General features: G+C 51.3%; 2 protein-coding genes across 2 annotated transcripts in view; both read right to left on the reverse strand.

Moving 5' to 3' along the window:
* The window catches only part of SNX8 (sorting nexin 8), a 67,523-nt gene that overhangs the window by 40,860 nt on the left and 1,079 nt on the right, over positions 1-25,584 (reverse strand). The window lies entirely within an intron of this gene.
* On the reverse strand, positions 19,936-25,576 carry LOC123520951 (MLV-related proviral Env polyprotein-like). The gene is made up of 2 exons (XM_045283945.1): positions 21,981-25,576; positions 19,936-21,502 (listed from the first exon to the last, which is right to left on the reverse strand). The coding sequence occupies exons 1-2, from the start codon at positions 22,090-22,092 to the stop codon at positions 20,406-20,408; spliced, it is 1,209 nt and encodes a 402-aa protein (XP_045139880.1). The 5' UTR covers positions 22,093-25,576; the 3' UTR covers positions 19,936-20,405.

The following is a 25,584-nucleotide window of genomic DNA, read 5'->3' on the forward strand; positions in this document are numbered from 1 at the left end:
GGGGGGGACTTCTGCTGCTCCCCACCCTGCGTTCCCACCTGCAGTCTTCTTTCCTGCCCTTGCTGAATCCCTCCACGCTGCAGGGGTCTTGGCACGGCCCCACCCTCCTTCCAAACTCCTGAGTGGGAAAGCCTGGTGGGAAGGACTAGGGGACATTTCTCAAGGTCACGGGGGACACATGTGTCTCTCAGAAGCCCCCACCCCAGGCTGTGCCCTCCTCGTCAAGGCCCATATGGATGCTGCTGTTGGGGGCCTTGAGTCCATTCCAACTCGCCATTCACAGTCACTGCTGTCACGGCTAATGTCAATCTCGGGCATGTTGTGGCAGCCAGTGTCAACCCACCCTCCTGAGGGCCTGACCTTCTGCTTGACCCAGCACGATGACCTTCTCCTGGGACCAGTCTCTCCCGGTCACAACTCCGAAGTATGACAGAGGAAGTCCCTCCACCCGCGCGTCTAAGGAGCCCTTGGCTGTGCTTCTCCAGACAGATGAGCTCGCCCTCCCAGCAGCCCCCGGGACTGCTGCTCTTCCTCCCTTGGAATGCACGCATGCTTCTCTGGCCTTCCTTGGCTGCAGTCCAGCTTTAGCACACATAGAAGGTGAATGGAGACACCACGAAAGGGTCAGGTGCGCCTGATGGAAAGGATCATCCACAAACAGGTCACCAAGGCAGACGCCGCTGCGGTTTGAGATTTCCACTGGTGGGATTCCCCACCCACTGACTGGGCACTTCCCAAAGCTGAGCTTCCTAAACACCGCTCACCATTCTGTCTTGCAAAGTCCTCCTGATAATCTTCCTCACGCTGATGACAAACCTGCAAGAAAACAAAGGCCAACAAGCCGCAGCGTCTCCCGGAGACGTCCCAGTGCTGCACGATGAGATAATTGTTGGTTCTGACCCGTAGCTACCCTATGTGAGACAGACTACCACTAGACACTGCAACGCCTCTTGTTGACGCTGAATGGCCTGCCTCCTTCCCCTCCCATCTCGGAATGCCCCACTAGTGATTGATTTTAGAATGTACTTATATTCTCAGCATCAGAACATTATAATTAATAATACTGTTCCTTTTGATGCCGTAACCAGGATATTACTATCTTTATCTCATCAACCAGGATGTTATCATCAACGCTGGACCCTGTAACGCTCACTAACTCTGAAGAATAGCAACATTCATTTTGCTTTCTGCTTCTGTCCACAGGCTTGCTGAAGTCCTAGACAAATGACGAATGGACTTTGGCCTTTAAAGATGGACTGAGATGTCCACTCGGAACTGCAATCAAGGAGTCGCTCTTAGATTCTCACAGTCCAGTTATAACCGGATAAAGACTCTTCTAAATTTCAAGACATTTATGCACAAGTGGGGGAAACACGACCTTGCTCACAATGGCCCCGAGGCTTGAGCCCACTGTTGCAGCCACTGTGTCCATCCTTCTCCTTGGGGGGCCGCCTTCTGTTTTGCTGCCCTCCGCTTTACTGACGTGATGCCCCTCTCTAGGTGGTGGTCAGCTCGCCCGGACGGTTTGGTGTGGAGGTGATACTGCTGCTGCTGCACCTCTAGGCCAGAGGGAAAGTGCCCCTAGGGCTTCCGAGACTGGGAATCTTTGCAGGCGGCCGGTCTTTCTCCTGCAGACCACCTCTGGATCTGACCCTGATCTTGCCGTCAAGAGCTTAATCACCGCACCACCTGGGCTCTTTACATGCCTTTGGGGGGGGTGTCTCTTTACACGCCTGGTGGGGTGGTTCGAGCACTCTTCTCCTGTCTGGGATAAGGAAGTTCTCCTCAGAGCCGGCAGCACACTCAGAGCCCCGGGCGATCAAGGGAATCCGGCTCCATAGCGGGAGGTGGGGTGGAGAGGAACCAGCCCAGAGAAGGACGTCCTGGTTGGTGAACTGGAGGCTGAAAAAGAGGCAGGACCTCAAGGACATGGACGGACTCAGGCTGCCCAGTCAGAGACGTTTCATGAAGACCCCTACTCTTGCTGCTCTTGTGAGGGGCCCCTGGTGGCACACTGGTTACAGCACTCCGCGGTGGTCCCTGCGGGAGAAAGGGGAGGCCGTCTGCTCCTGTACAAAGGGACAGCCGTGGACACCCCTGGGCAGCTCCACTCGGTGCTGCGGGTCAGTGAGGGCGCATGAGCTCAAGGCCGGGGAATGAGGGTGTTTTTGTTTTGCCCTGCTCGGCTCTTTGTGAGACTGCTGCAGACGTGGAAGAGGCTGTGGTAAATGGGCTGCCAACCAAAAGGTCGCTGGTTCAAACCCACCAGCCTCTCCTGGGGAGAAATATGAGGCAGTTTGCTTCTGTCAAGATGTACAGCCTTGGAGGGAAAGGGGATTTTCGGGAGTTAATTAAGGAAGACAGGATGGGGAGTCCTCAAATGGACTGTGATTGCGTAACTCATCTTCACCATGGGGTGGGGTGGGGTGGGGCGCGGGGAAGGGCTCTAAAATTGATGTGGGAATGATTGTGCAATTCTCCTCAATACGATTGAGTGATAGAACTATTGAATTATGTGATATGTAAATTACTTGCCAATAAAGCTGCTGGGGAAAAGAAAAAATGATGTAGAGCCTCGGAAACACCAGGGGACCGTTCTCCTCCGCCCTGCAGGGCTGCTATGAGTGGGGGTTGCCTCCAAGCAGTAGGGCCCTGTGAGTCTGAGCTGACCCCTCACATCCACCAGTAAAGGGCGACTCTCACCCAAGCATCTGAGTCTCAACATTGACTCAATGGCGGGGAGTTTGGGTTTGAAAGAAAAGTTCAATCTTCAAAGAAAGGTTTCTATGGGAATTGAAACTACTTCTGGTTGTGCTAACTCTCCGTTGGGGCCCAGGGCCTTGTCCCACGCCCTCTGCCTCCAGGGGGAGAGTCACTTCTGGGCGATGAGTGCCGCCAGTGGCCTGCAGCGTCCTTCTTAGTGATGGCGTCAAATCCAGGAGGGAGGCCTGACCCGTGGGCAGTGGAGGTGCCCTGCTAGAATCCTTGCCTTCTGTGCTGGAGACCGGGGCCGGATGTCGGTCAGACCCGGCGCGTTCACGGCATTGCTCAGCCCGTGGGTTTTATGCTCGCTGGCTGTGTGCCTTACTGAGCGTGTTGACATCTCGAACCATCTGGTCAATGGGTCCGTTCCTCCTCGACTCCTGGTAGGTTTTCCCCTCACACTTTCGATGCCTGTGTCAGGTGCCTGCACACGGACGGCTGGCGGGTCTTTTTGGAAAACGGGCCACATGACACCATGTGGTGCCCCTTTCTTTAGGACACCTTTGACTACCCCTACCCCATTTTTGCTCACTCTCCTTCATTTCCTACCCAGCAAAAGCTGCCCTTTCGGTCTTGTTCACCGTTGATTGGTCTAAGGAGTGTGTACCTCCGTGGTGGTGTTCACCTTGTGAGTCTATTGTCCGGCTAAAAGTAGAGTCATGGGGGCAAATTCAACTCCAGGTTTGGTGTGGGGGTGGGATATCTAAGGGCCAGAGTCTCAAGAGTTGCAACCTGACCTTTCGGAAATTTCAGGGGTCAACGTGTTATGATATGTGTGATAGGTAGGTTTATTGTGCCAACCTGGCCAATGAACACATGGGGGATTAATTGAAGAGCAGAGAGATAAATGGCTCTGTGAGCCTCGTCTTTCTTGTCTCTTACTCTTTGATGATCAGACCAGAGTGCGGCTACCTTAGCTGGTTCTCTGCCTCAACTTGCAAGCTACCCTACCTGTGGGACATCCAACCCGTGGACTGTGTCGCTGTAGTCTGAGGTTCTTTCAAGATCTGCTTTGCCACGCTACTGGAGTATACATCACTTGAGTTGGGGACTGTGGGACCCTGTCATCTGGCTGAATGTTGGTGACCTGCCTTGCTGCTTGCTGCCTGTGGCTGGATTGCCTGCATTTCTCTACAGAGGACTCAGCTATCTGCATCCTTGACTTGCACCCAGTGGCCCTCAAGACTTGAAGGACTGCCAGTGTATTAGCTGTCTCATGGAAGTGAATTGCACTGAGCCATTTGTACTGCTCTATAGACTAATTAGCTGTTTATTTCTTATCTATCTATCAAATCATAAGTGTCCTGGTCTTGTTTCTCTAGAGAGCCCTGGATAACACAATATGCAATTCATTGCCGTACTTATCAAGTGTCTACAAAATGACCCCAGCAGTTGAGGTGTAGGATCAGCATTTACTAAGCACCCGTGGCTTGTGTGTGTGATAAATGCAGGCGTGGGCATCTCTGGCCCGGGAGAAGAGCATGCAGTTGCAGTCTTCGAAAGCTTCCATCCAGAGCCCTGGTGAAATTGTCTTGTAATCACTGTACAGCTCATTGGAAGGCGATTGGTTGAAACTACCGGAAAGAAAGAAGAGGCTGTCTGCTCCTCTAGGGATTTGCAAAAGACTCAGAAATGCTATGAAAGGTCCTTATGAAATACTCACTAGCAGTCACAGGAGGGACCGGCCCCTGGAACAGGACCTCCTGCTTGTTAGAGGGTCAGCGGAAAAGAGGGAGCCCCGAGAGAGCGGACACAGGACGGCAGCAATGCGCTCAGATTGGCCACGAGGACGGCGTAGGACCCGGGTCCCATTCTGCTGGTCACAGCGTTGCTTTGAGTCGCGACTGGCTCGTTGTCACCTGCTAACAGCAAAGGGTTAAGCAGGACTGGAGGGCTTTTCTCCAAGGATGCCCTTTGGGAGTTGGGAGCTTGTTTTTAAATAATTTTATTGGGGGTGCTTATAGCCCTTTTCACAATCCATCCATCCATCCATCCATCCATCCATCCATCCATCCATCCATCCATCCATCCATCCATTGTACCAAGCACATTTGTACCTATGTTGCCATCATCATTTTCAATACATTTTCTTTCTACTTGAGCCCTTGGTATCAGCTCATTCCCCCACCCCCACTCCCATGAACTCTTGATAATTTATAATTTTTTTTTCATGTCTTACACTGACTGCTGTCTCCCTTCACCCACTTTTCTGTTGTCTGTCCCCCTGGGAGTGGGTTAGAGGTAGATCATTGGCATAAGTTCCCCCTTGGTCATTTGGATTTGGTCATTTGATGTTGACTGTTGGCTGCCTCAGTTCCCCCACCTGTGGGCCTCACGGGCTCCTGGAGAGTCCTCAGAATGTGGTGGCTAGCTTCTAAGTTGGTGGCGACAGCTGGGCGCCGCTTCATTCTGGGCTGAGGGTGAAGATTGATACTCACACAGTCCACCAGTCCATTGGACGGATCTCTTTGATTTTCAGCATGTTCATTTCCTCTGGAAACAGTGAGACCCAGAGCGGCACCTGCCAAAGCAGGATGCTGATTGACCCGGGTGTCCCTGGAGATGTTGGTCCTCCGCCCCCAGCCTTGACTCATCCCTTCCAGGTGTTTGCTTCTCACTAGTTGCCTTCCCTCTGCCCGGTTATGTTCTGCCACATTGACCCATGTTTGCAGAAAAGGAAAATACGCACATGCAACTATACAGCCAAACCTATCCATGTGTGTGTGAGTATACGCTCCCTCTCCCCACACCCACGTAGCCTGTGCATCTACCCATAGATCGCCATGACTGGATTGTGTGGATAACTGGATTTACCTCTCTAACAGACATTCAATCGTATCGCCTTGCCCACGTAATGGTTCTGGCCAACTTTGCCTTCTCCTCTCCCCGCGTGAAATCTACCTGAAGGCCCTCCATTGGGCAGCCTGCAACTAGACGCGTGCCTCTTCTTACAGGGCTGTAGTCGTCCTCGCTGCAACTATCATCCTGGTTCATTCTCAGCTGTGTGGGCTTGTTTTATCGTGCGTACTTCTACACTAGGTTGACTGCAGGGCGCTTTACGGACAGTAATATCAGCTTGTTGTCAGTTATCTGTCTGAAGAACCCCCCTCAGTAATTCTTCTACAGTTGGTCTGACTGATACAAATTCTCTCCATTTCTGTTTCTCTAGAAATGACATAACTTTGCCGTCATGCTTGTGGGGTGATTTTGCAGGGTGTCTATTTCTTAGCTTGCAATATTTTTCTTTCCGAGTTTTTAGTATGTATCATTCCACTGCTTTCTTGCCGGCATGGTTTCAGCTGAGAAGCCAGATGTTAGTCTTTTTAGCTTTCCCTCTTAGGTAACTTTTCGCTTCGTCCAAGCTGTCATCAGGATTAATTCCTTGTCTTTGGTTCTGGAAGCTTGAATACATCATGATTTCTTTGGGATCTATCCTACCTGGGGTTCACACAGTTCCTTGAAGGCTTGGTCTTCTCTTCCATGGCATTAGGGAAGTGTTCTTGCAGGAACTTTCTGACCATCTTTTCTGTGTGTGTGTTTGTGTGTGTGTGTCTTCCTGTTCTGTTGTTTCTCCTCTTGGTGGAATCCCCCAGAATTCCTGGACATTCGATTTTTTTCTCTTTTGTCCAGTTGTTCCTCCACCAGTTTGCAAGCTGAGATCGCCTTCGAGCTTCCTAATTCGGCCCTCCAGCGACTCAGTGCTACACCTTTCTGGTCCAGCGTGCCTTCTTTCTCTGAAAGCATACTATTTAGCTTCTGCATGCTACTTGCTGGGCATTGGTGTAACCATCTATTTTTTCTAGCAATGTGACAACCTTCTCGAATTCTGGAATAGATGGATCCTTATCACATGGTCCATCCAGTAGCTTTCCGGTCACCCTGTCTAGCACTGTTTTGGCCACCGGAGCCACCGGTCTTCTCACGGGAGCCAGCGGTTTTGTGTACTGGAGGCACTGTTGTATTTGAATTCAGTCGGGGGTGTTTCCTTGGGTGTTCTGACCCGCTGTCCCTCGGAGGGTGTGAGAGAGAGTGTGAGGCTCAGTGGGAGTGTGTGTGCTGTCCCTGCTGGTTCTGCAGTGCACTTGAGGTCAGGGTCGGCCGGTGCTCGCTGTGGTCGGTCGAGGGGCTGCAGGGGGTACAGTGTTGCTGCATCTACTGTTGGGTGGGACAAGAGCAAAAAAGAGGTAAAACCCCAAATCCAACCATGGAAGAAGGAAAACCCCAAACACAGAAAAGCTGACATATGGCAGCAATAGCACAACAAATTGTTGTCGAGTTATGCAGGTTCCAGACACAAGCCCACAGTTATCCCACTCAGAAGCAGGTGCCCATCTTGGTGCATAAGCAAAATAAAAGAATTATACCAAAGATAGAGAAAAAGAATAAAAAACAAAGAAAAACAAAAAAATTAAGTAGGACACAGAGAGAAATCTGGGACAGTCCTCAGATTCCGAGGTGGTGGCTGCGAGGGGACCCCAAGTCCTGACTGGGGAAAACGGCCATCAAGTGAATTCGGACACATGGCGACCCCACAGGGCAGAGTCGACTACCCTGTGGGTTTCTGAGCCTGTAACCCCGACAGCAGAAGGCTTCATCCGTCTCCTGAGGACCAGCTGGTGGTTCTGAACCACGCCCCTCGAGATTAGGAGCCCAACACAGAATTCACTGTGCCCCCAGGGTTCCTGTCGGCTATGTCGGGGACCTGGGACGAGGGTGGCTTGTCATGGATCACTTGAAGGTATGGAGAACCAGTTCCATTTATTAAACTGGTGGCTCAGAGGGTTGACACCCGACAATCTGAACCCTGTGTGATGGCGGATACGAGGGCAGCCGCGAGTACAGAAACGGGATCCAGCATCAGATAGGGCAGGGAGACAGGCAGGAAGCACAGAGGGGGACATTTCCCACTGCACTGCCCCTTTGGTGCCCTCCTAGCTCGAGGGCCTCCCACACTGGGAAGAGGGGATGGCCTCGCAGTGCTAGGTGGTGTGTGTGGCAGCCTTGCTCACGGCAGTGCTTTCTTTTGTCGGCGCCAGGGTTTGTGATCCACAGGGCTCCAGGGTAAGAGAAGGAGAAGCGTGAGGGCCAATGAAGGGCCTTCGGCAGGTCAGCCACGAGGACGGGTCTCCCCAAGGGTGCAGTTCAGAACTTAGCTTCCTACAGCTAATCTGATCCCGGAGGTCTCTGGCTTTGTTAAAGCTACTGCTGACTGCCTGACACCACAGCACCACTCGACCAAGCACATGCAGTTGGACGTCCTGGGCGCGCTGGGTCTGCCGACGGACGGACGTGAGGACATTAAGCTGAGTCTGTGGCCCACTAGGGAGTCTGCCACTTTTTTCCATGTTTTGGTTGAGCTCTCGTTAAAGCCTGTGCTGAGAGTGGGTGGTGGATCCGATGCCAGCTAGTCTCGATCCCAGTGGGGATCAGTGTTAAGAGCTACCATTGCGGATTTAGTTCTCTGAGGGATCTTACGTGTCAGCAGCTCAGCCATCTGGAAACCAGTGCAAACGGCCAGACTTGTTTACATGTACCTTTCCAGTCGGCATCCAAGCAGCAACAGGCAGTGGTCCCACATCTAGCAGACGCCTGTGGTGAGCACTGCGCGGGGGGTGGGGGGGTGGAACTCTTATCAGCAGGGGTTTTACTTTTGTACCAGGTGGAAGGTAAGGTACCAAGGGAGACATTGCCTGCCACCTGGCTATAACAGGTGAGCTTCTGATTCAACCGCAGGGGAATGTCTACTATTAGGGGTTCTGTTAGGCCGAGTTGACTAAAGAAACAAATTCAGTGACACTCATATATGTGTAAGAGAGAGTTTTATATCAAGCAGTAATTATATATCAGGAAAACATCCCAGCCTAGTCCATCCAGATCAAGTCCGTAAGTCCGATACTACTCCATCGAGTCCTCTTCAGACGCAGGTGGCCACGATGATGCAAAATGCAGGAAGGTCACAGGCCGGTGCAGTGACCTGTCTCCAGAGAGCCATTTATCTTGGTGGGACCTCCAAATGAGGTCATCAAGGTGCGACCTGACAGGCCAGACTCCACCCCTAAGCTTCAAGTTGACACAAAACTATGAAACTACCACAGGGATCCAAGTAGTCTGGCTAGTGGCATGGGCAGGAGGGCACTGCAGTAGACAAGCCCTCGTCGGAGGCACCGTCAGCAGGCTCTCTCCTTCCAGAGGCCGGCGTTGCTAAGGGCTCCATCGGTGGTAAGGGTGCACAAGGCCTGGGGAGCTTTTCTATTTAGAAAGGTGGCAGTCTCACCACCCAGCTGAGGACAGTTTTGGACTGCTTTTACAAACTGCCTTACAACTTCCTCTGGGACTTGGGCTCGGTGCTTGTCTGATGCCCCACCCCCTTCCGCAAGCCCTGTTCCTATCTGTGACTTCCAACAAAGGGCACTGCTTCTTTTACATGTGCCATAAAGGGAGTCATCAGAGCTCTGCCCCATGGCAGTGAAAACTTGGTGACTGCCCCAAAGAGCATAGGGTTGGGGTTCGGCCTTGGTAGCGGGATGAGTGATGGAAGGTGAGGAAAGCAGGTGCGGTCCAGCCCTCAGGGTACAGTGGGAGGGAGAGGCAGGAACACGCAGGGCAGGGTCTACAAAGAGAACCAAAAAGGTCACAGTTAAAGTTCACAAATTAAGAGGAGGAACATCCAAGGAGCAAGTAAAGGGATCCTGGGCAAAAGTGCTCTGTTGGGGTCGGGGAGAGAGGGCCTGGGGTGGACAATATCAAAGGCTGGATGGGGTTCAGGTTCAAGCTGATGGGGGCTCTTCTTGAGGGTTCAGCACAGAGGTTGGTCTGGATCCTGGAGAGCGGTCCAGTCTCTCGGCAGGTCTGCTGGACTCCTGAATGGGCGCCCAGGACTTCCGCCAGGGCTTCTGACACAGGCAAGAGCCGGACGCTGGGCGTGCAGAGTGGTGGAGCCAGGAGCTGGGCCGGTGGGGGGCTCCTGGGCGGGCTGTGCTGTGGAGTTGTACCACTCACAGTCGGGCTCTGGCTTCTGCTCAGAGCACCTGTCTGTCTGGGATTATTTTCCACCCCCTTTCTCCGGGAGAGCCTGCGGCCCTTTCTGGGACAACAGCCGCGGCACGTGAACGGCGGCAAAGGCCCGTCTTCATCAGCATCTGCATCTGTGTGAGCCCGCGTGGCTCGCTCGGTTCTCTCAGCGCAGTAGGACAACAAGAGGTCGTAAAAATACAGGGTGGCACCGCTTCCTTTTACTCCAGGGGCTCCTCCTTCTGGGGGGTCCGCTTGAAGCCCAGGCCAGAGGCCGAAGGGGAGCCACATGCAGCAAATTGGCTGGGCAGACACTGGAGGCCAGTCCGGTCGATTAGGCCGGCCGGCTCAGCAGGATAGTCAACCTCTGCAAAAAGCAGAGGCGTGCCACACGGGAGACTGGCAGGAGGAGTTTTGGAAGCGGAATCCAGCATCAGGCAGGAAGCATGCAGGGAAGATTTTCCACTGCAATGAGAGCCGTTCCTACGCAGCACTACTTGAAGAACTCCATTGTTAAGACTGCCATCTTGTATGACCTCCACCTTACTATCTCTAGCCTCACCTAACTGACTTGTCCACAAATACTCTTGCCAGATAAGCCCCTCGGGGCAGACCTTAACCCACCCTCCCAGAGAGCCCGCCTGTCAGGTAAGCCAGCAGTGTGATAAATATTCACAGACCCCGCCTCCTCGGTCAACAGCTCGGCCTTTTCACTTGAGAAAGACAGAGCGGATTTGAGCTGCGGCTGGAAAGGCTGCCCTCTCCTCAAAGCCAGGAACCAAGAGGGAAAGCTGCAACTTCTCCTTTCCAGCACAGACTGGGACCCAAATTCTCCAGGGGGCAGCAGTCCCTGGCCCTTATTACAGGTCTCTGCTTGTAGGCAATAAAAGCCACAGCAAGGAAACCTCACCAATTTCCTTTCCATCCCTCGGCCTCTGAAAATGCTCAGGCAGTCACGTAACTTGTCCTGTAATCTGCACCTGACACCCAAAAAAGGCTACACAAATGCGGCACTGGCCAGCTCGCAAAAATCGCACAAGAAGTCTTCAATACCCGTGACCTTCAGAAACAAAAACAGCTTGCGTTGTCAGCTGGGAAAGCTTCGAAATGCCAAAGAAAAATCTCAATGACTGCTATCTGAACAACCACCACCTGCAAGCCTCCCTGCTAGGGCCTCAGCCAACAGCCTGCACTGCCATCTAGCGGCCTAAAGGCCTTACAACAACCCACAGGCACTGGCAACTGAGCCCGCCTTGACCAATGTGCATGCTGCAAATGAGTGTTCAAATCACGAGACAACTTCCAAACCCGTCTCTATCCCCACCCTACCTACCCAAGACTCGGAGTGAATAGGAAGGCCTGCGTGCTACCTTACTAGACCCCCAGGAATCCACTGTCACTGCAACCCTTTCCAGATGTTGGAGCTGAACTGTTTGTTCTGAAACAGCCGTGCGGACCCCTCTCTAGCAACACTGCAGATTCAAGGAGCCACTGGCCAGGTTAAATCCTACCCTTTCTCTACTGCAAGAATTATGAATCTTGGGCATAAAATTGACTCTCACTCATTCCTGTGATTCCAGACAGCCCTTACTGTTAGACCGAGACCTGCAAAAACTGCTGGCTGTCATCTCCTCTCACCAACTAATGTTCAGCTCCTTACCAGCTCACTCCCCGCTCTGAAGAGTACCCACTTGCTACTCCTGAGCCTGATCCCAGTCTCTCGCCTCCCTACAAAGCCCGTCTCCATCTGTCTGGGCAGAGACAACGCCCCAGGGCTTGCTATACCTCGCCCTCCGGCAGCTTAGCACTGTTGGGCCCATCCACATCACACAAGGTTCTATCAGCCTTTGTACCAGACAGGGGACCCCAAAACATATTAACCGCCTATCACAAGCTGGCATCCTGCTGCCATGCAAATATCCGAGGTACACTGCTTTCCTCCCAGCCCAGAAACCTGGGACCAATGACTACTGCCCCGTCCAGGACTTGAGAAGTCAACAGAGTTGACTTACGGTGCCTAACCCATATAGCCTGTTGAGCCGTCTGCCTCCCAGCCACCTCTGCTCCACTGTATTGGACCTGAAAGATGCTGTTTCTCTCTACCGCTTGCACTGACCCCACAGCTAAAGTGACCTCCCTCAGACTTCAAAAATCTGCCTACTTTGTTCGGAGAGGCCCTTTTGTCTCTGCACGCCCCAGCCTGTCTCTCCTCCAGTATGCAGATGATCTGCTCCAGGCCTCCAGTTCTTCCCCGGTTTCCGCTGGTTGACTGTAAGGCACTAAGGATTTATTGCAGTTGCTACAGGAGAAGAGGCATTAAAGTCTCCAGTAAGAAGGCCCAGCTGTGTCAAACAGGCAACCCTCCAGGGAAACCGTCTGATGGGAGGTAAGCAAGGGCTGACCTGACCTCGCAAAAGAGCCATTCTGCAAATCCCAACTCCACAGACAAAAAGGCAGTGCCCAAGTTTCCTAGGAGCGGCAGGATATTGTAGACGGTAGATCCCACAGATATCTTGCACCCCCCTTTATCAGGCGACTGCTGGAACAGGGCTGCTACACTGGGGACAGCACTCACTTCAGACTCTGAAAGAAGCCCTGTCGTCTGCCCCTGCGCGCGTGCCCTGATGCCACAGCCATCCCATCTATCTGTGACGAAAGGGGCCCTTCCCCAACCCCTGGGTCCCTGGACACGGTCAGTTGGCTACCTGTCAAAGAGACGGGACCCGGTATCCTCTGGATGGCCTGCTACAGCCTCGCTTGTCAAAGAGGCCGACAAGTTAACACTCGGCCAGGACTTCATCATAACAGGTCCCTGTGCTGTTGAGTCCCTAATACAAGGACTGGGAACCGGTAGATGTCAAACACCAGGCTTTTGCAATCCTAAAGCCCATTGCTGGACTACTCACCACACAATTACCCCTGCCACACTACTCCTACATGATGTCCCCAAGGCACCTCTGCATGACTGCGAGGCTCTGCTGGACGCGTCCGTTTTCTCGACCAAACTGACGGACCAGCCCCTCCGCAGGTAGGCGCCCCACTCTTCATAGATGGCTGCAGCTTTTACACAAGGGGCCGAGAAAAGCTGGAGCCACGCCACCACCGTGCACTCTTATCATTTGGGCCCAAGCCCTACCACAAGGCACTGCAGCGCCAAAGCGGATAGCTCTCACACAAGGCTTAAGGTGGGGAAAACAGAAGTCTATCAATAGTTACTCAGACAGTAAATGTGTTTTTTCCACGATTCACGTACATGCAGCTATTTACAAAGACAGAGGGCTCCTTACTTGGAATGGAGAGCAAATTAAAAACAGAGAGGAGATTTGAGCTCTCCTAGAGGCAGGTTAGAAAGGTAGCTGTAATGCAGTGCCGAGACCACGAGAGAACGGACAGGCTGGCCGCCCCTCACAGTCCTGTCTGCCTGCCTGCCATCACCAGCAATGCCAGACTCTCCCACTTACTTGGCACAGCTCCAGCTAGCTCAGCAACTGCAGGGTCTCCTGGAGAAAAGCAGTTGGAGTGCCCCCCAGGCAGACAAGTGCCTCTGCTGGAAGTTTCTGCCAGCTGAGAGTATAGAGCAGTCCCCGGCACAACCCACCTAGGAGCTTCCACAGTGCTAGGTGCTGTCTTCAACTCGCCCCCAGCAGGGTCCACACGCCCCCCTGGAAACCCACTTTCTCAGATTAGCCCCTGGACTTTACTGCCCATTGTTACAAAATTCTAAATGAGACTCTTCCCAGATAGGACTTCGGCCGCCACTGGAGTCTGACAATGGGCGTGTTCGCCTCCCAGGTCCCTCAAGGTCTAACAAAGGCAGTCCAAGCGTCACTGTGCCTACCCACCTCAGAGCTCAGGGCAGGTAGAGCCCCACAAACTTAAGGTGACCAGACGTCCCGATTTTAAACAATTTTTCCCGCGTCCTGCAGTGTTTTTAAAAAGTCCCGATTTTTGGAAAGAATGCACAAGCTAGGGTAGACGGTTTTTGGCTGCCATGTGGCTATTTCGCCAGGATATGAGTTTTATCAATGGTGTCCGCTTTACCAATGTTAAAATCTGGTCACCTTACACAAACTGGACCATTAACTACACATTGACCAAAGTAATTCTAGAGGCCAGGGAAAGGTGGTCAGTGCTCCTCCCTCCCCGACCCTTCTACAGGCAAGGGGTACCTCCCATTGGGACAAACTCACCCCTTTTGAAATTGTTTGCCCCTCCCCACTGCCTGACATACCAGCCCCACCCTTGCTGGTGTGACTGACAGACCCCTATCTCCAATCTCTAGCAGGGACAGTCAAAGGGGTGACGACTTCAAGTCCAGCTCAGGCTCCCTCTTCCTGACCAGCCCGGGGGCACTGTTTACATCAAGATGTGGAAAAGGACTTGAACCCATTGGCGTGGACCCTGTACCATCACCCTGACCACTCCGACAGGCCTAAAGGTCACCGGCCAGCCTCCTTGGATTCATTTCTCCCGGGGCCGAGCCAGCGCCCTCCACAGAATGGAAAGCAGTTTCACCTGCCACCCCTTTAAAGCTAAGGCTCCAGGGAAAAACAGGCTGTCTCAGCCTAAGCTTACCAAGTTGCTTCCTCGTGCCAGCCCATTCCCATGTCTGTGTGCTAGCCTTTTAGAGCAGGACTTGAGTTCAAGGCCACTTATGGCCCTTGTGTTTTTCAAAAACACAAGAGGTGATCCTGCAGCCTTTCCTTGTCAATCCCCTGGACAACCTGGCACAACACTCACAGCTGGCCAGAATTCCCCCGATGCGGGGTGCAAGGGGCAAGACTTCGGCATTCCCACTTACAGTGTGCTGGAGGGCGGAATGGCTACTCTGGCTGCAATGACTGAGTTCCTGTCCCTTTCTTGCAGTTGTGTAGACATAGGAGCCTGGAAAAGTGGGCTAAACAATACATAACTCCTCTCTGCCGGGAGAGGAAAGCCCCCCTCAGCCTGTTCCCCAGGAAGCTGGAACCCTGCAACATCTCCATGGTTTCCTGGACAAACCTGGAGTCTTAAGTTTCTGGGAGTCAGGACAGGACCCTGGGGTGTTGTTTACTATGCACAACTGTTCTGTAAGGTCCGCTGCGCCCCTGGCTCCCCCACTGCAATTGCAGATCTGCCCCGTCATTGAGCTCTATGTGGCTACAAAAGGTTTTGCACCCCACACCCATCGACTTTTGTCTGATAACCAAAATGCATTCATTCCGCATCTAGAGCTAGCAGCCAAGTACTGGCGATGTTTACGTGAGACTCCCATGTTACGGAGGATTGGGAGTTACAAACAATCCCATTGGTAGTGTAACCACATGTCCCATAGACCACCCTGTGAGGGGTCAACGACTGTACAAGAACAAGGTCAGGCCAGAAAAGGGCAAATAGGTTTGCTCTGCGCACTGGGGAGAGGTTCACAGTCCTAGCAAGGAGCCAGTGAAGTCGCACCTATCTGTGTTGAAGAGCAAGTTTTTAAACTGGTCAGAAGGGGAAAGGGAGGGGGCAGGAGCTGCAGCTGTCTTCTTCCGTGAAATTCTGAGACAGGGTGGTGTCTTGATCATTCCGCCTGATTCAGATTCCGAGAAAATGGCTCCTTATCCTGGAGCCCTTTGAGGCTGGTTGTCTAGGGTCTCCGTCCTCAGTCCAATAAAGGCAGGGCCAGCTATTCCTGATGTCCCCCACTTGTGCCTGACACAATATTCCGGCCTTTTTGGTGATAATGGGCCACTCTAGGCTATCTGGCTGGACGGGGTTGGCGAAGGGTTAAAGGCCAGAGTGTGTTGGGTCAGGTTTGGTGGGCAGGGGGCTGTAAGGGTGTAAAAGAAGCTGGTTGACAGTTAAGTGAGTCATGTCCTTTGTCCTGTGCTGAAGAAATTTGAAAAACAACAACAGGGGGGCTATTAGTAACAAGAAACATAAAGCAAGTGGCCCAATTAAAGGAAGGGTGCAGGCTCAAAGGGGGTTTGGGAATCGAGAGTGGTGAGGCATTGTTCCTCCGGCAGTTTTTAAGCTCTGCTGACATTTTAAAGCGTCTTCATGTTCTGTTCTACGATCCCTGGTTCATTAAGGTGATAGCAGCACTCTCTCCTTAGAGACAAGCAGGTGCCACCCTTTTCCACAGTTAGGAGCTCTAAGGCCCTTCAGCCCGGGGCTACCTGCGCTACGTAAAGTGAGGTCACTGCAAGGAGACTGGAGACTGAGGTGGGCCCCACAGCCAGCTGGAGCTCCTCCTCAGAGTGCTGTGCCTGGATCACACTGTGGCCTCCAGCCCCACCAGAGAAACCTGATGCCGTGACTGAAGAGGCTAAGACCTGCCATTGCGGGCAAGGCGGCAGCCCTTTTTTGCCGGGAGACTGTGGCTGGGCTCAGCAACCATGCAAGTTCATCCTCTCCAGAGTGAGCTGCAGAACCACAGTGGTAGGGAAGCACAGGCTGGGGTAAAAGGAATTGAGGTTATTTGGTGAGGGTACCATTACACCAAAAATAGGTGCCCATAGGGGCATAAACTGTGAATGACACAGTGGTGTTGGAAACACACCATGTAACCGGGACTACGGTGACAGGTCAGGTATGGTGGTCTGGAAGCAGGCACAAGGACAGATTGGTTAGCCTCCTCTGGTTCCCATAGAGGGATGTTAGGGAATGGATGCGCACAATCCATCTCTGGGCAAGAGTGGGGAGGCTGGCTCTGCAACATTTGTTCGGCCTCCAGGATATGTTGATACTTGAACATATCAGCTGACAGGACATATTCCTGGCTTATGCTAAAGGAACCCCTTGGGTAAGAGGAGTCCGTCGTGGTAGCATGGTAAAACTTCCCTTCAACCCTGACACCCATCTCTGATCCCACGGGTCTTTGATGGTAAGGGAGACATTGTAGTTGGGGCTGTGGCCAGAGGGGGAGAACTGAATGTGACTCCCCCTCCTCCCTATATTTGCATGTGATGCATAGAGCAGACTAGTAGAGGCGCCCGCCGTCTTCTGGTCAATCTGTACAGTTATCAGTTGGTCTGGTTGAAGAGGAAACACACCATGGTCCTCTACTGAATGTTGGCCAGAGGTATGGTTAAAGCTGCAGCTGGCACAGCCGGCTATAGGGCAGTCCTTGATTCTCGGTGATAAGGTGGTTGTGTCTAGGTAAGTTTCCCTTACATCAAATCTCCACACAAGCATTCGGTGGGAAGCCCAACTAGGAAACAGTAGGCAATTTAGTAAAACAAAGACGAGCGGGGCCATGACCTGGGTAGGGTACAAGGGGTCATGGCTGGGAGCTGCCTGCTTGACCCAGCTGAGATGGTGCCAGTTGGGGTCCCTGAGTACTTAACTGCCTGCTGCGGGGGTAGTAAGGATTACTGTATAAGGTCCCTTCCACCTCGGCTGAAAGGACCAAGACCCCGGCTCAGCGATTGAGGAGTCAGGTAGCTTAGGATCAGGGCTGGCAGGCACCGGTCAGCATGTTCCCCAAGAAGCTGCCTTAGAAGAGAAAGGTAAGGCAGGGAACTGGCTAAAGGAGAAGCCTGTGTTGGCAGGTTGTGGCTAAGGAGGAAAAGCCTGCCACACATTAACTCGAAAGGGCTTACAAAGGAGGGAGAGCAGGGAGCTGCAGGAGGCTAGGGGTAGCAGGTCCACCCAGGACTTGTGGAGTTCTGAGTTTCGATAGCTGGCTTTTTACATCATTCTTGCACGCCACTTTTCCAGAAGACTGCAGCCAATATGGGTGTATGAAGCTTCCATTTTATGTCCAGGGCAAATGAAACCTGCTGGGCGATTTTGGAAACAAAACCCGGCCTGTTGCCCGACTGAGTGGAGTTGGGGAGGCCAAACCTGGGAATATTGTTAATGGTGATGGCGTTAAATGTCAGCTGTTTCACTCCGAGCTGGGAAGGCTTCTACCCAGCCTGGAAAGGTATCAACTATGGCAAGGAGAAACAATGTCACGAAGGAGGGAGGAGCGGAAAGGAGGGGGGAAAAAAAGGCTGATACCAAGGGCTCACGTAAAAAGCAAATGTTTTGAGAATGAGAGCAACAAATGTACAAATGTGCTTGACACGTATGTATGGATTGTGATGAGTTGTACGAGCTCCCAATAAAATAATTAAAAACAAAAAACAATACCCTTATGCAGTGGCATATGGGTGAAGTCGATTTGTCAGTCCTGACCCCACAGGTGACCCCAAATTTGGTGAGTTTGAGACAGGGGCTTAAAACCTCCTTGAGCGTTTATGGCCTTACAGATTGGGCAGGAGGAGCTTACAGTTTGGACAGGTTGAACTAAGGAAGGGGAATAAGAAATTGGCTGCAAGAAATGAGTTAAGACTCAGGCCCCAATATGGAAGGTTTGATAGATTTGCTGGATGATATCCAAGCTCTCTAAGTAGGGCAGAGCTAGCTTGTTCTGAATTATGATCCACCCTTCTGGTGTGGCCTCATCTCCTTTGCTTATGAGGGAAGTTTGTTCCTGAGACGTGTATGAGGGCTGGATGGTAGGTAAAGTTAAAAACATCATGGGGGCAGGCTGCTTGGGGTTTGTAGAAAGGCTTCTAGCTACAGCATCGGCCTTGTTGTTGCCTTGTGTGGCTGTGGAGTTGTCAGTCTGATGACCTCTGCAGTGGATGATAGCCACTTGAGCCGGCAGTTGAAGGGCTTCTTTTTTTTCTAAGTAAAAGAACTTATTTAATATTAAAATCAAATTGCTTCCCTGCCCCCCGCCCTCTAAAGGGCTTCTAAAAGGCAGGAAATCAATGTACTATTGACAGTGGGGGACCCTCTAGTAGAAAGGAATCCCTTTCCAATTGCAGCACAGCAGTGGGCAATTAAAAGGGCATACTTGGAGTCAGTGTACATGTTGGCTGATTACCCTCTGGGTGAGTCCCCCCTTTTGAGAGGTGGTGCAGGTCAAGCGGTTCCTAATGTCCCTGGACCTGTGCCTAACCCAACACCCCCCCTCCCTTTAATGCTTGGAAATATTTTTGGAAATGCATCGTGTGTAGCCAACCTGACTTATATATTCAAGCTTATGCATCTCAACAACTATTTTTGATAAATCAACTTGGCTATTATGCCCCCAATTCCACTTGGCTAGATTACATCACCAGACTTGCCAAATCTGTTAGACCCTCTTTTCTCCAAAATAGACCCATTTTATGCTCATTAGTTCACATACTGCCCCAGTAGTATGCTTACAGTGGCCCTGAAGGGTTAAATTTAACACCCTTCCCCCAATATATAGGAGACATTAGCTTAGCCACATTCCAACAAGCTGATTTAAGAACTTGGTAGTTTGCAGTCTAAGTTGGTCACCACCTGAGAAGTTCTTGGAAGTCCTAGGGGCCTGGGCTTGGTGCTTCTCTCAGGGGGGGAGGGTCCTGTGCAGCCCTAGGAGAAGCTTGTTGCTTTTACGCATCTGGAGGATTCGATGACATGCTCCAAAAAAGGTTACGACAGGTGAAACCAGGGCCAAACAGGTTATCAGAGAAGGTTTTAATTGGAAGCCTCCTTAATTTTGATACTGTGAGCATGGTGTACAGGTCCCTGCCTTATAAGACGTCTTGTAAATTAGGCCCGAAATAGCATACACTTAGAGGTAAACTGAGGCACGAGATGAGCGTAAGATCGTGAAGTTAAGAAGGACTTTATTAGAGCAGAGAAAGCTCCCGGGCGGGTTCCGAGACCCGACGAGTTAGGCAGTGGGAGCTATATCCATATATCTATACAGATGTCTATATCTCGATATCTATACATATATATACATAGGGCCTGGGTGTTGGGGAGTCTGTGCAAGGAGGGACGGCAGCTCCCTGGCGCTGCAGCTGCAGGGTCTGAGTAGGACGCGCTCGGTGAGGAAATCACCTTGTTTTCCGCAGACCCGCTTCCTACAGTCCAGGCTCTTGGGTCCAGAGACAGGGGCAGCCCCCCTCTCTCAGGCCGGAGGGCGGGGAGCCCCCGGCGCGCGCCCTCTCCCCGCTTTCTGTTCTGCAGCCTGCTCTTCCCGGCCATCGTCCTCCGTGGGTGGCCCTTCTTCACCCTTGAACTCTCCCCGTGCCCCCCGGGGACGGCGAGTCCCAGCTGGGACACTACTCTCCGAGCGCGCCCACCGCTGCCCTCGCCCCTTCCCTCCAAAACTCAGGCTGTTATGGAGTCGCGACCAACAAAGACCACTGACCCACAGGCAGCTGCGGAGTAACAAAGCAAAACTTTATTACAAAAAGGCAAATCCGGATTTGGGCTACAGCATGGCCACGCAGGGTCCAAAACTGAAGCGTCCGGCAAAGATTTTTCTGTCCTTTTAAACACTTCAGACCAGCAAAGCGAGGGGGTAGAGCGCGGAGAGGGGAAGAATGTTTGCATGAGATAACAGGAAGGATGTGGGCAGTTCGGTATGTCCTGCCCAGTTTATCTCGGACCAGATGTTCTGGCAAAACTTCTGACATTTCCAAGCGGAACTTTGCAAGCTCACAGTGACTCGTTCTTAAAATAACATTCCTGTCTTAAAATGGAGGATGGCTTTTAACCTTTTCAAAATGGAGTAACTTAAGGCAAATTATTTTACTATGTTAGGCCTTAACATTCCCTCCTCTTTTAGTTAAGTAAATCAAATCGTTGATTCTTCAATTTCCGCGTCTGCTAGGGCTTGATAATTAGTTCTAAGGACCATTAGTGGCATTTGGGTTAGTATGATTTAAAAAGGAAAACATAATGTCAAGTGTTTTTAACACAGGTTTTTCTTCTATTTTTGGAACGTCTAGGTCACTAATTTTAGCGGTATTTGGAGGGGGAGTTGGCCCAGAGGTTGTTGGAGGTGGTCGAGTGAGGGTGGGACGTGCTCGAGGGGCTATTACAGGTACTTGGTTTAAAGGGCCCACAGAAATTTTGGGTCTCGGCATCTCTGTTTTTTGTATGGTAATTTCAGCTCCTGGATTATGCCCGTAAGTCCAAAGTCTTAGTCCCCAAGTCTTACCCCCTTGCCAAACAAAGCTGTTAGGTTGAAGCACCGCTATCTGAATAGTGGTAGTGGATGATATGCGGCTGACGGTAATGAGGCGGTCTTTTTGTGAAGCTGGCAACCACCCGGCTATAGTCTCACATCCCCACTTTGCACAATAATAATCTTCATAAGTTCCACAAGTTGGTAAGTAGGTGCTAGTCCCAAAAGTACGGGGGCATCCATATATGGGGGTATAGGCGAGAATTTCTTTTCCTTCGTGGGTTGTACAACCCCCCCTTGAGACAACTTTCCAGTCTTTGTTCATTAACTGGCAGAGATCAACCTTAAAAACAGGTGCCTCTTTAGATGTCTGGCTTACGATTTGTTGTAGGCTTGCTCCGCTTCGGGTGAGAGAAAGAGTCCACATATATTCTTTTGAATTATGGGGATTTGATGCCGCCTCTATGCTGCTGAGACCTGTAACGACCAGGCTTAGGAACAAACAAACTTTAGCTTGAGCGAGCCTTCTTTGGGCTGGGGACTCAGTTTCCATGTCTTGCTTTCGTTTTCGGCCGCCTTCTTTAGTCTGGTGTGGTGTATCCAATGTTGCTTTCCTGCAACTTTTACTGCAGTCGGGGTGCTCAGGACAACAGGGTATGGTCCCTCCCAGCGTGGTTCCAGTTGACCTGGGCTTAGTTTTTTCACCCATACTAGATTGCCGGGGCTGAAGAGAGGTTTTCGGCTCTCCTCGTTGCGGGCTGGAGCCTGGTTGGACGGCACGTGGCTTCTGATTCGCTGGTGCACTGCTTGTAAAGCCTGTAATGACTCAACCATGTTATGTAATTTAATTTCATTTAACATTTCACTTCCAATTTTGGGTAACAATGGGGGTGGGAACCCGTACATTATTTCAAATGGAGAATAACCATGTTTTTGAGGTGTACATCTTACTCGAAGCAAGGCAAAAGGTAGGAGGCTAACCCAATCTCCGCCAGTCTCTAATTTTAATTTGGTAAGAACTTCTTTAATTGTTCTATTCGATCTTTCTACCTGTCCGGAGCTTTGGGGTCTGTAACTACAATGCAGTTTCCAATTAATTTTAAGCACTCCAGTTAGTAATTTTGTTAACTGCGCAGTAAACGCCAGGCCACTGTCGGATCCTATGAACATAGGGAGTCCGAATCGAGGAATAATTTCAAAGACTAACTTTTTAACTACAATGAGGGCAGTCTCTCCCTTCGTTGGGTAGGCTTCTGGCCAGCCAGAAAAAGTGTCCACAAAAACAAGGAGGTACCTGGAGTTTCCTGGTGCCCGTGGAAGTTCGGTAAAATCAACTTCCCAGTGCTCTCCTGGTGCTTTTCCACGCTATCTTTGTCCTGGGTGAGGGATTGGGACAGGGTTAGCATTTACCTGAGCACATGCTGGACACCTTGCAGCTTCACTCCTGGTTAGCTGGTACAGTCCTTTAATTACATAAACTTTGTGTAGGAGCTCTGCCAATTTTGGCCCACTGAGGTGTAGCTTAGCATGCATTTGTTTAATTAATTTTATCCCCACGGCTTGGGGCAACAATTTTCTGCCATCTTCCAAGGTAATCCATCCAGATGCTGATGTCTTTCCACTATACTTTTGGGCCAACTCCTCTTCAGCTTGTGAGTAATCGGGAGGTCCGAGGCTGCTAGAGGGTTCCAGCAGGGGCAGGATGGTTTCAGAGCAGGCTACTTGGCGTGCGGCTTGGTCAGCTAGCCGGTTACCGTTAGATATGGGGGAGGAGTTTTTTTGGTGCCCTCTGCAATGCATGATAGCCACCCTTTGTGCGGCCCATATCGCGGTGAGGAGGTTTAGAATTTCTGTGGCATGCTTAATGTCCTTCCCTCCTGCGGTTAATAGTCCCCTTTCTTTGTAGATACTTGCATGAATGTGGACAGTGGCAAATGCGTACCGACTATCCGTGTAAATGTTCACCCTTTTTCCTTTGCTCCACTCTAGTGCTTTGGTTAAAGCGATTAGTTCAGCCTTTTGAGCAGAAGTTTGTGGACCCAGAGCCTGTGCCCAAAGTACTTGCTTTTCGGTGACCACTGCTGCTCCTGACTTTCGAGTTCCGTTTTCCATGAAGCAGCTGCCATCCGTGAACAAGGTTTCCTCTGCGTCTGACAGAGGGACATCTGATAGGTCTGGTCTTATGGAAGTCAGGGCGTCCAAGACTTCTTCACAGTCATGCAGCGGGGCAGCGACTGGGTCTGGTACAGGCAAAAGGGTAGCAGGGTTTAGAGCAGCCGTGCGGCTGAAGCTTACCCATGGTGGGTCCAGGAGCAGGACTTGGTACTGAGTGATTCTGGAATTTGAGAACCATCTGTCGGGAGGGGCTCGGAGGAGTTGTTCTACATTGTGAGGAGCAGTGATGACGAGGTTTTGATCAAAAGTAAGCTTTGAGGCTTCCTTTACCAGCAAGGCGGTGGCTGCAATAGCTCTCAGGCAATTTGGCCATCCAGCAGCTACTGGGTCGAGTCTCTTGGAGAGATATGCTACGGGCCGCTTCCAGGGCCCGAGAGCCTGCACCAGCACACCTTTTGCTACTCCATTTGCTTCTGCAACAAAAAGGTGAAAGGGCTTTTCGAGGTTAGGAAGGGCTAGGGCCGGAGCTCTTACCAGTGCAGTCTTCAGCTCCCGGAAAGCCTTTTCTTCTACATCCGTCCATACTAGTTCAGCCCTTTTTCCTCCAGCAGCGGCATAGAGTGGTTTGGCTATTTCTGCAAAGCCCAGGATCCACAAGCGGCAGTATCCTACTGCCCCAGGAACTCACGTACCTGCTTTTTGGTGGTGGGTTTGGGTATAGCTTGGATGGCCTGGATTCTGCTGTTTGACAAAGTTCGATTGCCATCCTTTAACTCATACCCCAGGTAGGTGACGATTTTTGTACACAGCTGGGCCTTTTTGGCAGAAACCTTATAGCCCAGTTGGCTTAAGGTTTTTAGCAAGTCTTCTGTAGCAGCTTTACAGTCTGTCTGGGTTGCGGCAGCCAGCAATACATCATCGACATATAGAAGTAGAGTTACCTAGTCATGGGTTTGGCGAAACTCTTGTAGATCTTGGCTTAGAGCCTCATCAAAGATGGTGGGCGAGTTTTTGAACCCCTGTGGGAGTCGTGTCCACGTGAGCTGGCCATTTCTCCCTTCTCGGGGTCAGTCCATTCAAAGGCAAACAATTTCTGGCTTTCTTTTGCCAGAGGTAGACAAAAGAAAGCATCCTTTAAATCTAACACAGTATACCAACAGTGCTCAGGCTTTAGTAAGCTGAGCAAGGTATATGGGTTAGGCACCGTCGGGTGGATGGTTTCTACTCGCTTATTGACCTCTCTTAAATCCTGCACTGGCCGGTTGTCACCAGTTTGGGCCTTTTTGACCAGAAGGAGTGGAGTATTCCAATTAGACTGGCAGGGTATTAGAATTCCAGCTGCCTTTAGTAGGGCAATATGTTTGCTGATTCCACTCCGGGCCTCTTGGCTGATTGGGTATTGTTTTATTCGAATTGGAGTGGCAGAACTTTGCAGTTGTACTACAATGGGTGCCCGATGTTTAGCCAGCCCTGGGGGGGTTTGTCTCTGCCCACACATCAGGGATTGTGGCTTTCCATTTTTTTAGGAGTTCCCCAGAGTCTTGGGGTTCCTTTTTGGCATCTGCTGCTGAGAAGAGGCGGTACTCTTCTACAATTGGAAATGAAACCAGCAGGGTCCCGGCCCCTGTTTGTACCTGCATGGAGTCTTCTTTGAAGGAGATGGTGGCCTTCAGTTTGCTGAGCAGGTCTCATCCCAGGAGGGGGGTAGGGCATTCTGGAATGACTAAGAAAGAGTGAGTCACAGTTCCTTTTCCTAAATTAGAAATTCTGGCTGATGACCATGGATATGCTTTTACCTTTCCTGTGGCTCCAACAATTTTTGCTGTGTTCTTTGAGAGGGGGCCAATGGGCGAGGTGAGCACTGAATGAGTTGCCCCAGTGTCCACTAGGAAATTAATTGGTTTTTTCCCCACCATGAGAGTTACCCTGGGTTCAGGGGGGAGTGCTGAACCCCGGCCCCGTCACTCTAGCTCTTCCACCAGAAAGGGGGTGGAGGGTTCTTTGGGTTTTCTCTGTCCTTGGTTGGGGCACTCGTTTTTCCAGTGCCCCTCTTCCTTGCACACAGCACACTGATTTTTCCCAAGGCATGGCTGGTTGGGCCATCGCTGCTTTTTGCTGAAATCTCCCCTTCTAGGAAGGCTTCGGGGCCGACGGCTCCCGGCTTCTGTGGCCAAAAGTACCTTTGCCATTTTCTGAGTAAGAGCTCGGGTTGCCTCAGCTGGGTCTTCTCTGTTATCGAAAACCTTTTGGGCCACTGCCAGGAGCTCAGAGAGAGACGTGCCCTCAAACCCTTCTAACTTTTGCAACTTCTTTCTAATATCAGTTGACTGAGCTACAAACTGCATAACTAGAGCTGCTTGATTAGCTGGGGCGCTAGGGTCTATAGGTGTGTATACTCGGTAAGCCTCTTGTAGCCTTTCAAGAAAGGCAGTAGGGCTTTCCTTTGGCTCCTGTTTAACCTCAGTGACTTTAGACAAGTTGGTAGGCTTTCTTCCCGCACCTTTTAGACCCTTTAATAGAGTTGAGCGGTATCGGGTGAGGCTCCTATCTCCTGCAGAGGTATTAGGGTCCCAATCTGGTCTTGTTCTGGGGAACACTTCCTCTATCTGGGCTAGGTCGGAGGTTGGTTCCCCGTCCCTGCCCAGAACAGCTTTCCTTGCCTCTGTTTTTATTCGTTCCCTTTCTTCAGTAGTAAACAAAACATTTAGCAACTGCTGACAACCATCCCACGTAGGCTGATGGGTATAAGAAACAGATTCTAAAAGAGTTATTAAACCTTGGGG

Source organism: Echinops telfairi, unplaced genomic scaffold, assembly GCF_000313985.2.
Source record: "Echinops telfairi isolate 266 unplaced genomic scaffold, ASM31398v2 ScPeMD7_5;HRSCAF=22, whole genome shotgun sequence".
NCBI lineage: Eukaryota > Metazoa > Chordata > Mammalia > Afrosoricida > Tenrecidae > Echinops > Echinops telfairi.

Bases quoted from the DNA above. Each gene is read 5' to 3' on its own strand.
- LOC123520951 (XM_045283945.1), bottom strand. From the start codon at position 22,092: ATGCTAACCCTGTCCCAATCCCTCACCCAGGACAAAGATAGCGTGGAA. The intron at 21,503-21,980 runs GTACCTCCTTGT...GAGTCATTACAG, and splicing joins CGGGCACCAGGAAACTCCAG to GCTTTACAAGCAGTGCACCA.